General features: G+C 41.6%; 1 protein-coding gene across 2 annotated transcripts in view; it reads left to right on the top strand.

The window, feature by feature from the left end:
• The window catches only part of LOC135006728 (keratin, type II cytoskeletal cochleal-like), a 41,123-nt gene extending 33,909 nt beyond the window's left edge, over positions 1 to 7,214 (top strand). For both annotated transcript variants that reach the window (XM_063952054.1, XM_063952053.1), the window contains exons 4-9: positions 73 to 168; positions 876 to 1,040; positions 1,998 to 2,123; positions 3,068 to 3,288; positions 4,445 to 4,473; positions 5,150 to 7,214. In XM_063952054.1, the coding sequence (XP_063808124.1) occupies positions 73 to 168; positions 876 to 1,040; positions 1,998 to 2,123; positions 3,068 to 3,288; positions 4,445 to 4,473; positions 5,150 to 5,436 (924 nt within the window). In that variant the 3' untranslated portion in view covers positions 5,437 to 7,214. The remainder of the gene's footprint in view (positions 1 to 72; positions 169 to 875; positions 1,041 to 1,997; positions 2,124 to 3,067; positions 3,289 to 4,444; positions 4,474 to 5,149) is intronic.
• Positions 7,215 to 16,205: the final 8,991 nt, after the last annotated feature.

Here is a 16,205-nt window from a genome sequence, read left to right as displayed (position 1 = left end):
AAACATACATATATGAAATATAAACAACCACAATGATTATATGCAAATTATTGCCTGCCAATTGTATTATAGGATGTTGATGCTGCTTTCATCAACAAAGCTGAGCTGCAGGCTAAGGCTGACTCCCTGACGGATGAAATCAACTTCCTAAGGACGCTGTATGATGCGGTAAAATAACCTGAATGTCTATCTGCTTATGTTTGGCATAGCTTTTCCTAGTTATTATAATCCTTCTATAATTATCTTTTATTTCTATGGTGCCACCATGGGTCTGTAGCATGGTGCCAAAAGAAAGATATTGATATAACTCAGTGCCCTAGCAGGGATCAGACGGCACTATGTAGCGCCATTAGAGCTACAGTATGTAGAAGGGTTCCTTTCAAGGTAAACTTTAAATGGAAGTCATTGGGGAAGTGACCATGCCGCTGCATTAGCCTTGTACCCTGGAGGGTCACACAAGTTGCACGCCCCTTGTTATGGCCCTGGTACTACTAAATTTGTTACAGTTACTAACAGTATCACTCAGTGACTTAGTGCCCCAGAGAAGTGGTACAGAAAGGATCAGAGTTATTGACTGTGAGTGGGAGCTCAATGGAGACAAAGATAGTACAGGGTGAGAAGAACCAAGAAGGTTGAGGGTCCTGCTGAAGAGAACTTACAGTCTAAGAGCTTGGTGGAGTAATACTGGGAGGTGAACTGAGACGATATGAGAAAGGAGGACAAAGGTTGTATGTTAAAAAAATAGAAAGGATGACAAAGGTTGTGTGTTAAAAAAAAAAAGTGATTAGGGAAGGTACAGTATGCTATAATGAACTGGTGTGTTTTCAGGTTTTATTATACTTTAAAATCACATATTTTTTTATTAACTATTGCAGGAAATTGGTCAACTCCAAGCCCAGATCTCTGACACCTCGGTGGTTGTGTCCATGGATAACAGCCGAGATCTAGACATGGACGGCATCATCTCTGAGGTCAGAGCTCAATATGAGGACATTGCTAGCAGGAGCAGAGCTGAGGCTGAGGCTATGTACCAGTCAAGAGTAAGTCTACCATGCAGAGAGAAATGATAGAACATACTGTCGATTTATCTGCTTATTGTCAGGAACACAGATATAGCTGGCAGCTGCAACCTTTGGGTAGTATGTTAAGACTTGAAAGTAGAATTACTGCTGGATAGTTTTTTTTTTATTAAGGTGAATAAAAAATCATTTGTTACATAAACAACACTCAACGAGTGACACAATTAATATAAAGAGGATTATTTTGTGTCTGTGCTTTATAACTGGATGATTACCACTTAACTGTGATGATATAACATACTGTTTGTCTAATGCTAGTCTATTCAGCTATGGAATCTGTACATATAGAAACATAAAACATACACAATCATAATCTTGTCCCAATTTTAATCTGTATGCCACCTAAATCTGTTTTATTTCATCCCTTCTATCCCTCATTGAGATTCATGGCCCCAACAATGCAGAATCATCTTCAGTATATAAGTTAAATGAAAATAAATAGTGTAAGAAATACGTCTATGCTGCAAGTAATGTAATATGGTCATTGATCTTTCAAGCTGGTGGGAATACATAAGAGTACAATGTGGTAACATACTGAAACAAGACTCAGACGGACACCCCTCTAGTACCCCAATGTAGATCCTTTCCACAGAAGCAAGCCTAACCAAATGCACAATTTTGACAATGCTACTATAGGTACAGATGCTGCTTATCAGTAACATCTGAGTAATTTGTAATGTTAGGTTAATGCACAGGCTTATGTCACACAAGATCCTAAATGCAGTTATAGAATTAATACTGGATTACTTGGCCACAATTTACTGAGCAATACTAAAGCCTTGATTAGATACTCTTTTGAGCAGCACGTTTTTGTAACAAGATATTCTCTCGCACGCACTTTAGTTTTGACTAGTGAATGCTACTACTACAAATTACACAGTTACATTCACCTACTTTGTTCTCTGTTTCTGTATGCAGTTTGAGGACTTGCGCATGGCTGCCGGGAGAAATGGTAATGATCTGCAGAACAGCAAAAACGAGATTGCTGAGCTCAACCGAGCAATCCAGAGACTTAAAGGAGAGATTGAGTGCGCTAAATCCCAGGTAATACACAGTTAGCTATAGGCATGCACAGGTAATTAGTTCAGAGACCTTGTGCTTAATTTTAGTATTGGAGGTGCTGTAAGTGTTACATTCTGAGCACTCTGAGGGGATGATGCAAACAAATCATTGTACCGTATATACTTCCACTTCTAGTCGTCGTCGTCGTCATCATCATCATCATCATCATCATCATCATCATCATCATCAGTGAACATTTGCAGCCACTCTTTACTATATGCAAATAATATGGCTGGAAACAGACTTATTTATGCTTATGTCTAACTGTGTTTAGGGCCTAATTCAGACCTGATCGTAGATGTGCACAGAGCTAGTCCGCCCCGCATGTTAGACCCGACCCCCCTCCGCACAAGTACAAAAGCATTGCGCGGCGGCGATGCCTCTGTACTGGAAGAGTAGCTCCCAGCCAGCGCAGCTCCTGCACGCTGGCAGGAGCTATTCGTCACTGCCCAGGTCGCAGCGGTTGCGTGTGACATAAAGCAGGCGCTGCCGTTGGCCAACCCCCCCATGGTCCGGGCACACCCGCATTGCCCGGACCGCACCCACTAAACGGCGGCCCAACGCCGCCGGCCCTCCCCAGCGACCGCCTCTGCCTGTTAATCAAGCAGAGATGATCGCAGGGCTAAGACAGCCGTAAGCTGTCTGGCATGCGCCGGCACACTGTGGCGCTAGCGCATGCACAGTTCAGACCTGATCGCCGCTGTGCAAAAACGCACAGTACCGATCAGGTCTGAATTAGCCCCTTAGCCCATAGCTCCATTAATACAACTTTATTGAACTTCATTGTCTCTCCAATTGTAAGTGTAGATGGACTCACAATGCTTGAGGGGCTCAGTATTTCTTACTTGCTCAGCGCTGTTACAGGTATGAATGGAGAGGATTGTCTCTAGCATGGTTTTATATTTATGTATTGTATACCGTCACAGCGGGCTGCGCTGGAAGCTGCTATAAGTGAGGCTGAAGAACGTGGAGAAGCGGCTGTCCGAGATGCCAAGAACAAACTGGCCGAGCTGGAGGCTGCTCTACAGAAAGCCAAGCAGGACATGGCTCGCCAAATGAGGGATTACCAGGAACTGATGAATGTCAAACTGGCTCTGGATATAGAGATTGCCACATATAAGAAAATGCTGGAAGGAGAAGAGTCCAGGTGAGTGAAATATGTGTGAGGATGATTCTGAGCCTTCTGTAATCATAACTGCAGTTTGGTCCAATTAATATTACAAAATGAGAGAAACATGAAACATGCAGTATATATATATATATATATATATATATATATTGTATATTTACAATTATAGTATGTGACCATGTGCTATATATAAACATATACTTGCTTTATTATTGTTTCAGAATCTTTTTTGATCCTTTTGGGTACTAGCTGTGTTATTGAAGTTGGGAGTTATGCTGCATACATGAAATAAGAATGTTACATCTCAGCACTGGCGTATCTATAATGGGTGCAGTGTGTGCAGTGCACATGGGCCCCTGAGTCTGGAAGGGCCCCCCACTGCACATGCTGCACCCATTTTTTAAATACTTACAGCTTCGGAGTCCCGCGCCAAAGTCAGCAGAGCTCTTGAATCACCGTGAAAATGATGCAGCTCCCATTTTCACAATGTTCTGTGCATGTGCAGTAGAGAAATCACTGGGAAAATGTCCGCCACGCCATTTCCCCGGTGATCTGCGCATGCACAGTTGAGTCTAAGCCCTCTAGTGCTCAGACTCTCCAGCACTGCCGGCAAAGAGGAGGGGGCATGAATGGAGGAGGCAGCAGCACGTGGGCCTCCTCTCATAAAGCACAACTGCATCTCAGAGTGTAGCTGGTGGGAATGGGACAGGAGGGCAGGGGGGCACCGGGACAAGGGGGTATTTAGTGTTTCAGGCAACACCATTTCTGTACTGTACATGAAGGCTTGTGGATGAAAAGCTGGTGTTTAGGCCTGTAATAAATAGGAGGAGTATATAGTATAGTATCTGTCTGACATGACTTTATATGGTTAGAGTAGATGCTGTCTGTCTATATAAAGTGAGTGGCAATTCTTCACCTGTCATGATGTAATCAATTATTTTAATCTACAGTATGTATGCATCTGGCTTCTTCTCTTTTATTTGCTACATTTTAGGCATACTGTATCAATAATGATAAAATGGTTATTTTGGACTGTTTAAAACTCAAAATACATAACTACAGTATATTATATTTTACAATGTCGTAAACACTGAATATACAGTAAATGCTACAATGTAAGAATGTTCATACACAGGAATAAAACACTTACAGACTGTACTTTTCTCTTTCCCAGACTGGCTTCAGACGGACCTGTCAATGTCTGTAAGTAAACTCATCCAATTGTCATTTAGATCATTGACGTTGGTTTAACTCATTAACTGCCCGTTGCATAGAAAATGCTGAATGTAATTATCTTACTAAATTAGGAACTGTAGAGATGTGTGGTTTGGTTTTCCTGACATACAAACACACCTGAACTTGGGGGTTCTTAGTCTACCAAATCCCAGTTCGGAATCACTTTGGGATTCCAAGTGGAACCGAATCCTGGCTCAGGTCTGTTGTCAGTTTGGAACTCGGATATCAAAACTAAACTCGGGTTTTGGATTAAATGTAAACAGGTCCAAATTACATGATTTTAGCTGTTTTTAGAGATTTTTATTGTTGTTGTTTTTTAAACCATTGACCATTTTTTTGTGATTTTAAAGGAATCCAAAACCAATGCAAAATCTGAATTCAAACCAAAACACTTGAGGGGGATTTTGCCAAAACCAAAACATAGTGATGCATTAGAACCAAAACCAAAGCATGGAGCTCTGCACACATCTCTAGCAGCAAGCAATAGAAGCAGGATGTATACACTATGATTTCTATAGGCGCTTACATACTTACTTGCAAAAGATTAATATATAAAGGCTATCTCATTAGAAAAATTGTAATATGAAGCTACTTTGTACTTTCTATATTTCCTTAAAGAGAATTTTTCCTTTATCTACCCTAGCTGTCCTGCATTCAAGCACTGGAGGTAAACCCCATTCAGGAGGATCCAGCTATGGAGGGCATCACCACCATTCAGGAGGATCCAGCCATGGAGGGCATCACCACCATTCAGGAGGATCCAGCCATGGAGGTCATCACCACAATTCAGGAGGGTCCAGCTATGGAGGCCATAATCACCAATCAGGAGGATCCAGCCATGGAACTCCTCACCACCATAAGGGAGGATTCAGTTCAAGCAGCTACATTTCCAAAGCTAAGCACCCCTCTGGCCACGGTCATCACTGCTGAAGGCTGTCATTACAGCGCCAGCAATAGCTAAGCCATAGCAAATGATAACAAGGCATATATATTGAAAGCTTAATGTATGTGTTGCTTTATTGCTAGCAGTGATGATTTTGTGCGCAAACAAATGTAAACCTTTAAAAAATTCTGTGCAAAAAATGCTAATTTGTATTCAATACAGTTGAGTTCTGGAGGTCTGCTTAGATAAAGTTATTCACTTCACTTCCACTTTAAACACAACAAATGAATGCAAACATTCCATGTTATTATTAAAAATAAAACAAATTTGCTGATATTGTAAGTCCACAAAATATAGTAAACACTTCTAATGTATCCCAATACTTTGCATGAGGATCTTGGTACAGTATTGTATGCTGAGATTTGTATGTCCAATGCATTTGGTGTCCCCAGTATCTCCTGAATTGGACTTTGGTAAATAACCACTTTAAAAAATAATGCAGACACTGCTTTTTCCGCTTTTTTTTAAAGGGCTGTAGGGCTTGATAAATAGGCTCCGTAGTGCCTTGGCTGAAGAAGAGTTTGCAACATCAGCAAAATGAGTTACCATTTGTCTTGTTTACGGCTAACAAATGTTCCAGTAATGTACTCAACATCTATAGTGCTGGCTAACAAGATAGCACATTCCAAATGTGTGAATTTAGAGGTTTGTACCCAATGACAAACATGGCCTAGATGAAGGGGCCTATATGTCCAAGGACCCTGCAATGTCAGTAGAATTGGCCTCCCAGTAAGAGTGACAATTTATATTCAATATTGTTATTGCTATTATTTGGCTACAAAGTTACTGTATGCCACAGTTAATCTTAAAACTGCCAGTTATAGTATTGCTTGCCCTTATTCTTCCTAATTATTATACACAAGTTAAACAAAAACAAGTTAAAGTGTTTTATCATCTTAGGATCAAAGTTCCTGCCTAGCAAAGTCTACCAGTCTTACTGTACATGTATACCGTAGGTACAATGGGACAATCAGTGCACCCAGGACACTCTAGGACAACTTATGGGGCCTGAAGGCTGCAGGAACAGCTTGATGTATCAGCTATATGTCCTTTTCCTGCACTTGATGTGAAGTCTCTCGGAGTGTGCTTAGCCATACACCACTTGGATTAATACAAATACACTCTTTACGTTCATTTATCTAAACTCCGTGATATTTAGAGCAATCTTAGGACACAAAATAGGAAATGTGCATGATTGAATGGCACCGGGTTTGATGCAGTCTTGTGTGATAGGTTTGATGTTCAGGTGGAGGAGGTGGAAGGGTTCTGAGAATATTGGATTTGTAATGTGATAGATAAATATTTCTCAATTATGCAACATAATATACATCTGTATAAAGTGAAGCATATGCAAATATAGATAGAACATTGTTCTTGTAGAGTTGGTCAAAGTCTATTGTTGGGATTACTTGTACCTTAACAAATATTTGAAAATACCGTACTACAATAGTGAAATATTATTGCTTCTGTATATCAAAGTTAACTTTCAGATTAGGTTAATATTCTCCATTCTATCTAGCTAACAATAAGCTTTCAGTGACTGTATCATGTGCAGTTGTTCTCCAAAGCAACCTACAGTATGCTGGCATTGAATGAATTACAGTAAAGTGTATAACTATAAGAGCTTAGGGGCATGATCTAGTGGCAAGGGATATGTATGATATTATTGTGATGATGAATGAATGATGGATCCATAAAGGACTAAAATATGACAAAGAACAGAAAAGAGATTTCAAACAAAGGGGCAGATGTATTAAGCCTGGAGAAGTGATAAAGCAGTGATAAGTACAAGGTGATAACGCACCAGCCAATCAGCTCCAATATGTAAATTGACATTTAGAAGCTGATTGGCTGGTGCATTATCACCTACCACTTATCACTGCTTTATCACTTCTCCAGGCTTAATACATCTGCCCCAGTTTCCGCTATAGTTGCTGATAACCTGCACAGTACAAGGACCCACAACACCTGGCTCAATAGCTTATGGGTGTCTCAGAATAGCAATTAGCATTTTTCAGACTGCACATTAAAAATGATCAATGGGAGAAGCGGGGGGCAATGAACCCCCCATCCCAATACTACCATCTCATCCCAATTTGCAAGACCTCGTTATCTTGATGAAAGTCCAATCTGTGCACTTTGTAATGAATTGTCACTGCTTTAGTGCAGTGCTATCTTGCCATATGCTTTGTACATGTAATAATCACTGTTTATATGCTTGCACGTCAATAAATGTTTCTTGCTTGCTAACATCTGTGTCTGTGGAATTCAGTATTCATGTCAAATAAATAGTTTTAAAATTCAAACAAATTTTAGAAAATATTATCAGAGAAATGTATGAACATTTAGAGTAGTAGCACAGGCACGAAAAGTGAAGATGAGTAATTGTACAGAAAAATAACTACAAACTATATCAAATTGCCAATGCATCTAAAGATCGCATACAATGGTGGAAAACCTGTAAACTGAAAAATTGTTAACATGTGAATACAGGGAAGTCAGGGTTCCCTTCTCAGAAATCTGGTATACGGATGATAAATTGTCTAAGTAGACAATCAATAGGTCAACACCATATGGTCGACATACATTAGATCTACAGGTACAAAAAGGTTGACACATGAAAGGTCGACAATGCTTAAGGTCAACAGGTACATAAAGTCAATGGGTTCAAAATGTCAACATGACAATGCTCAACACACAAATGGTCAACACATTTTTTTTTTTTTTCACGTTTTACAAACATTTGCTTGATTTACTATCCACGTGTACATCTATTGGGAATGGTAACCTATGGTGAGTGAAGCAGAGGGAGCCACCTTACCCGAAGTGTGGTGAATAATGTGAGCCCACAAGGGTACATGTTTGTACTGATAGTGGTCACATAACATGGAATATACAAGATGTGTCCTTAAAAAAACCTTGTGTTGACCATTTTTGTGTTAACCATTGTCATTTCAACCTTCTCCCCATGTCAACCTTTGGTACTTATCGACCTTAACAACTGTTGACCGTTTATGTTTGGACCTTTTGTACCTGTCAACCTTTTGTACCTGATGCCCTAATGTACATCAACCTAATGACTTTCTATCTAGACATTGCATATCTATTATACCACATTCGCTACATATACAATACATTGGACTGAGATTAAGATAGAGCCAAAGCTGTAATGAGTGTGTGTGACCGGTGGTGCCTCCCACTGCACAAGGCTGCAATGACACATTTGTGCCTCAACTGCCCCCTGGAGAGGCACACCGCTCCATAGAAGGTCTTAGGGCAGGTTATTAGAATGCACCTGGCACCCTTGTTACAAGTTCTCTACCTATGCTTGTTCTTTGACACCATGACATAACATGAGCCAGAAGGTGCTGGTACAGAGGCACTCTGCTATGGCACTGAACAGAGCATACCTTTGAATATAGCAGGTGTTAATTGCATGTGATCCCTTTATTAATAATAATACTTAGATATCTTGGCAAGATTTGACAGTTCTTTACATTATTAACCTTTAGTAATATAGATCTGACATAGTGTGTAGCCTTGTATAATTAGGAGAATCAAATGAACATTCCATGATTCACACATGCAATGCAAATAGTGTGATAGAGGTGAGATGGCCCTGTACCAGAAAGCTTACTATGTAAAGTAGACGAGGACAATGAACATAAGAAGTGCTTGTATTGAACTAGCGGCCAGCCATTTGTGTTTTCTAAGTACAGTAAGCTGTGGAGCACAGATGTAGGTGAGAAAAAAATGGGGTCATCTACCAAACTAGGGGACAAGGATTAGGGTATAAAGGCAATTTGATAAGTGGCATGAAATAGATCAGTTTTCAACGCTTGCTTCTAATTTTGAAAGTTAACGGTTTGGCAGAAAACTTCATTCCATAGTATTGATGCAGCCTTGGAGAAGTCTTGGAGACAGTACAGAAAGGTGGTGATAAAGGAGGGAGATAGGCATATAGTATGTCCGTGGCAAAATAGAGGGCCTTGGAATGGTGCAATTGAGAGATGCAGGAGGATTCAGCATTGTGGAATACTTTGTCAATGATAAATTGGATTTTAGATTGTACTGTATCCTGAAAGGAGCATAGACAGTGCAATGACTGGCACAGAAGGATAGTATTAGCAAGATAGTAAGTAATAGTAACTAATAGTTTTTAATAAAAATCAACATGGCAGCCACATTTAAGATGGAATTAAGTCATCTGTTTGATTAATGAAGGACTAATTAGTAGGGGTTGCAATGTTCAAGACGGAATAATGATAGGAGATAGGGGCAGAAACTGGATATTTTGGGGTGGAAGATTGATTATCTTATATGAGCAGATGCCTTCACAAATGTCAGGATTTAGGTAAAAATAATCCCACATCCAAGAGGTGGCTTTTTTGGTTCATGCCCAGGCATCACAATGGCTTTCTTTTTATGATGATCAAGAACTGCTCCCACTGATGGCTGACTTACACAAACAACATCATCAACATCTTCATCCTCCTCATTAGTGTCAGGTAGTAGTTCACAATTACCCCCTCATCAAGTTCTACTTCCCCACTAGCATCCTTAATTTCTATTATGTCCTCATTGCCATATTTACTTGTACTACTCCCCACATGTGCAGATAGTGCAGAAATGGTGAAAGGAGGCAAAAGAAACTTCTGTATGAGGACAGTGTGATAAATGCCAGACTCACACATAACTAACATGGACACCCCTAGACTCTCCTCAGGGTTTGTGAACACATAGTTTGAGCCTTAGGGGGGAATTCTAATGGGAGCAATGTCTAGCGAGGAAAAAAGCCTACTGTTGCTTACCTTGCACGCAATTTTGGATTACCATGGGTATGCGCACTCTCGATACCCATGGTGTTCAATAAAAAAATAGTCACAGGGTTTTCAGTACTGAAAACCCTGCTGTGCATTTTTTTTTTAAAAACCTCACCTGTACATGTCCTCTCCTGGGCTCCCGGTGGTCTCCCCTCCATCTTGTCACTGAGGAGGGGGCTGCTTGGAGGCTCCGGGGGTGCTGTGAGTTGCAAGGGCTGCTGGGAGGTGTAGTTCTCAACACACATACACAAACACACATTTGCAAGCAATAACACATAACCCACACACACTGCATACTCTACCGTTGCTACAGAGGACTGGCTCCCGACACTGGAAGAAGACCCCTCTTCAGAATGTGAGTAATGACTAATTAAGCTAATTGGAAACTTCAAATTGCTTAATTAGTCCACCGGGAAGGGAGCACTGGGGTCCCAGAGCAAGTCTCAAGTGACTATTCCTAAAAATAACGATTTTAGGAAAAATCAGACTTGCTCTGAAGATGCAAAAAAAAAGACGCAGTAATTTCTAAAGATATCACTGCACCCAATCACACACCGCAGATTTTTTTAAATTTCCCACCTACAATAGAATTCTTTTTTGGGGGGCGCTTATTTGTAAATTTTTAAGGTGACACCGCTATCCCTTTTTTGAACATTGTGAAAGATTTTGATTTCAGGTGCCCTTTCCTAAACTTTCTGCCCCCTGGGCCACCTTTAGTAGATATTGTATCATGATTGGTAGCATTTGCAGCGCTAGTATTTGGTTGTTACTCCTGCTCTTCTCTCAAGTGATAATTTTTCATATCGATGAACACACACCAGTTCTACAAGAAAATAATTATTCATTTTATGTTTTCAAACTTTTTTACAAATGACAACTCACTACATACAGATGGAGCCTCCGTTATCTTGGCTGTTTCTCTGCCTAAATGGAGGTTTAGTCGCACCTATGCGATAGCTTAGGTTGCTGCATTTAATCATGGATAGGTGCATTGAGGCACGACTACATACTCAGCATGCAATACACATCTCCACCACTTGGTGGCTAATGCTCCATTAATCCAGTACTTTAGAGCAAATAGTGGTGGAATGATCTACAGTACAAGCTTTGGCAAATGGTCAGTGACGACTGTAATGTTAATGTACACACAGACCAATGGTCATACGGAGAAGGTCAATGAAAATTAAATAAATATATAGTTTATACAGATGCAAACGAACATATTAAAACACTTGTCAATTGCCGTGTTACTGAATGTGAGCATCCAAGTCCCGTAGACAAAACAATAGAGTAAAAATTAATATAGTGTATGCAGACGCAACTAATGTGTGAAGCAATAATGTAGTTCACTGACGTTAAAGTATGTACAGTATACTGTATGTTTTGTACAATATGAGCGTCCAAGTCCCTTAACTGCATAAACAAACACCAATGGGAAGGAATCTCTGCTTACAGTACTTTTACACATGCGCTTGTGTATCTTTCATGAAGAGGCATGAGCAAGCGTTGAAGTCTACAGCCTCCCATGCTGAGAGTCCCAGGTTCGATTCCCAAAGTGCAAGTGTATTTTTTTCTGACACTCACTTTATAATTTTTTTTTAAAGTCTATTGTAATATACCTCCACATTCAATAGAAGTGTGCACACAAGTTTTACATAAATCAGGGTAAATCTGCAGGAGCAACTAATTCCGCTATCTAAAATACACAGCAGCAATGAGTACCTGTAGACATAACAATTAATATAAATTAGTCTATTCTGATGCAACTAACTATTCGAGCAACACAGTACTGTAGATCATTGGCGTTAGAGAATCTGTGTTGTACTTTATGAGAAAGGATCACTGCTACTGTACCATTTACACATCTATCAAAGCGACTGCAGTTCTCTATCTGATTTTCATATACAGTACAGTATTGTGTTGTACATTTATTGTAACCTGACCTTCCTCCCTGTCTACTGTATGAACTGTGCAGGCTCCCAGGGGGAAGGGGGAAGTGGTGGCTAAATACTGTGTTTTGCAATTTGTGTGTCCAAGTCCCTTAACGGCATAAACAAACACCAATGGGAAGGAATCGCTGCTTACAGTACATTTACACATGAGCTTGTGTGTCTTCCATGAAGCAGTGTGGGCAAGCGGTGAAGTCTTCTGCCTTCCGTGCTGAGTGTCCCGGGTTCGATTCCCAAAGTGCAAGTATATTTTTTTTCCGACACTCACGTTATTATTTTTTTTTTCATCTATTGTAATATACCTTCACATTCAATAGAAGTGTGCACACAGGTTTTACATAAATCAGGGTAAATACACAGCAGCAATGAGGACCTGTAGACATACCAATTAATATAAATTAGTGTATTCTGACACAACTAACTGTTCAAGCAACACAGTACTGTAGATAGTTAGCATTAGAGAATCTGTGTTGTACTTTATGAGAAGGGATTACTACTACTGTACCATTTACACACCTACTGTATCAAAGCAACTGCAGTTCTCTATCTGATTTTCATATACAGTACAGTATTGTGTTGTACATTTATTATAACCTGACCTCCCTTCTCGTCTACTGTATGAACTGTGCAGGCTCCCAGGGGGGAAGTGGGATGGGGGTAGGGGGAGGTGGTGGTTAAATACCGAGTTCAGCATATGAGTATTCAAGTCCCTTAACAGCATAAATAATAACCAATGGTAAGGAATCGCTGCTTACAGTACTTTTACACATGAGATCGTGTATCTTCCATGAAGCGGCGTGGGCAATCGGTGAAGTCTTCTGTCTCCCATGCTAAGAGTACTGGGTTCGATTCCCAAAGTGTGAGTGTATTTTTTTTCTGACACTCACTTTATTATTATTTTTTAATCTATTGTAATATACCTTCACATTCAATAGAAGTGTGCTGTGCACACTTCTAGCCATTACAGCAGAGTACGTTACAAGCTGTTTGTGCTATTTAGTACTCAAATACAAAATACTGTACAGAGATGCTAAGCACCGTGAATTGGCATCCAGGAACTTAGGGAGGAGCTTTTATCTGTCCCCATTATACTTAGAAAGATAACACTTGCCGCTATAGCCTTTAGAGCAGAGTACGTTACAAGCTGTTCATGCTATTTAGTACTCAAATACAAAAGACTGTACAGAGATGCTAAGCACAGTGATTTGGCATCCATGTACTTAGGCAGGAGCTTTTATCTCTCCCCATTATACTTAGAAAGAAAACAATTGCCGCTGTACGTTACAAGCTGTTCGTGCTATTTAGTATTTAAATGCAAAATACTGTACAGAGATGCTAAGCATGGTGATTTGGCATCCATGAACTTAGGGAGGAGCTTTTGGGGTATATGCAATTGCGGTCGAATTGCACGCAAATGTCGAAAAACGGGGCATTATCGACAAAAAAAAACCTGTCGAATTGGATTCGACAATGCAATACAGTACTTTTCGTCAAAATACCTGCCATTTCAGATTCGACTTTTTTCAAATCGACATTTTCAAAATTCGATATGTCTGCAATGGTCAAAATGCGGCTTTTCGACAAAAGTGTATTTAATTGAAGAATGTCGATTCGACAACAGTGCTTTTCGACAGTAATTTCGTCAATTTATTCCGCTTCACTTTGCTGGCGAGAACTGATTAAAAAATTTTAAAACATATTTTATTTTAGCTTTTTGGATTGATAATAGCATATCTATTTATATTTGAAGGGATTATCTACTTGGTTTGTCAATTTTTGACCCACAAATATTTTTTAATACATTTTTAAAAAGAATATTCTTTTCTTCACTCTGCTGAGGGGAATGTACCCATAATTCAACAGTTTTACCCAGGATATACTTCTGCAAAGCCACTCCAGTATTGGACCTGTTTACCCCACTCTACCATGGATGTCCTACTTGTGATGTGGACCTGAACCACCGCCATGTTAGAGTCACTCTTTCAGGTGAGATGTATTGGCCAAAACTTCATCTTGTCTGAGTAACCTGTGTATATGCGCAGTGTTGCTGGGACCTTTTGTTCTTTCCCAGGGTGGAGGAAACACTCTCAAATTACCTCCTAATTCTCTTCCGCAGGTCTTGTGATGTATCCTTCCCGATTTGCAGGAACCAGCCTGGATTTAAAGGGACCAGACAGTTCCCCTGCTGTACCATGGGCGACCTACTTGTGATGTGGATCTGAACCTCTGCCATGTAGCAGACACCCCCCTCAGGTGAGATGTATTGCCCAAAACTCCCTCTTGTCTAAGTAAGCCAGGCAGAGGCGTAACTAGGGTTTTTGGAGCCCAGGGCAAGATTAATAATGGCGCCCCCCCAAAAAAAAAAAAAACTACAAAGGAAAGTATGTGCACACTGAAAAAAATGGCCATGGCCACATATCAGAAGGGGCCGTGGACACTGAAAATGGGATGTGCCAACATATCACGCCAGCTGTTTCATGTCATACTGGGAACATTCTTTTCAATTCCACATGCACCTTAGCATCATCTTCTCCTGCACAAATAGGTGTCACTGTGTATGAAGTTGTCGGGGTGTGTATGTATAGATGTAGGTGCAGTGGTTGAAGTGGAATTTTTGCAGTGGGGGCATCGAAAAGTGAAGGGTGGAATTATGCGCGCGCGCGCCCTGGAAAAGGGGGCGTGGCCACTCAAAGGGTGTGTGTTCTTCAGTGCTATAATTTCACATTATAGGACACAGAATGAGCCGAAATTCACATTATAGCACAGAATGATCCGAAATGTACATTATAGCACACAGAATGAGCCGAAATTCACATTATAGCACACAGAATGAGCCGAAATTCACATTGTAGCACACTGAATGAGCCGAAATTCACATTGTAGCACACTGAATGAGCCGAAATTCACATTATAGCACACTGAATGAGCCGAAATTCACATTGTAGCACACTGAATGAGCCAAAATTCACATTATGAATCACATGTGTGGGGAGAGAGGCAGGGGGGTGTAATGAGAGGGGAGGGAGGCAGAGGGTGTAATGTGTGGGGAGGGAGGCAGGGGGGTGTAATGTGTGGGGAGGGAGGCAGGGGGGTGTAAAGTGTGGGGAGGGAGGCAGGGGGGTGTAATGTGTGGGGAGGGAGGCAGGGGGGTGTAATGTGTGGGGAGGGAGGCAGGGGGGTGTAATGTGTGGGGAGGGAGGCAGGGGGGTGTAATGTGCGGGGAGGGAGACAGGGGGGTGTAATGTGCGGGGAGGGAGGCAGGGGGGTGTAATGTGTGGGGAGGGAGGCAGGGGTTGTAATGTGCGGGGAGGGAGGCAGGAGGGTGTAATGTGTGGGGAGGATGGAGATGTTGGGGCAGGGGATACAGCAGGCTGGAACAGTCTAATAAACAAAGTCCTCTTACCAGTTCCACTGGTCACCACAGCAGCAGCACCGCGACCCCCCACACTGACTGACCACTGTGCAGCTACACACCTTCCTCCACCTACCTCACACTGACTGACAACTCGGCGGCTACATACCCTCCTGCACCTACCTCACACTGAACGACCCCTGGGTGGTAACATACAGTTATACTACATAGCGCCATCCTGTATGTAGTTCCCGGCACATACCACACCTGTGAGGTGAAGCCGGGACACTCAACATGGCGGCGGGGAAAGGATGCTTTGGTTCCGGAGGCGAAACGTTCTCCGTCAGCAGCGGGTTGTCATAGCAACACCGTCACCATGGCCTAGGCAACCCCGTGAGCCTGACTGCTGAGGGGCGAGGGGAGCCTGAGACCGGGGGGAAGAGCCAGAGCTTGAGACTGGAGGGTAGAGCCGGAGCCTGAGACCCGGGGGAGAACCTGAGCCTGAGACTAGGGGGAGAGCCGGAGCTTGAGGCCGGGGGGGAGAGCCGGAGCTTGACACCGGGGAGGTGGGCTTTTGAGCCAGAGCCTGAGACGCACCTGTGATGGCCTCCCACACCCCGCCCACCCAATGA

Source organism: Pseudophryne corroboree, chromosome 2, assembly GCF_028390025.1.
Source record: "Pseudophryne corroboree isolate aPseCor3 chromosome 2, aPseCor3.hap2, whole genome shotgun sequence".
Classification (NCBI taxonomy): domain Eukaryota; kingdom Metazoa; phylum Chordata; class Amphibia; order Anura; family Myobatrachidae; genus Pseudophryne; species Pseudophryne corroboree.
The sequence above is the reverse complement of the archived record's forward strand: the minus strand, read 5'-3'. Positions and strand labels throughout refer to the sequence as shown.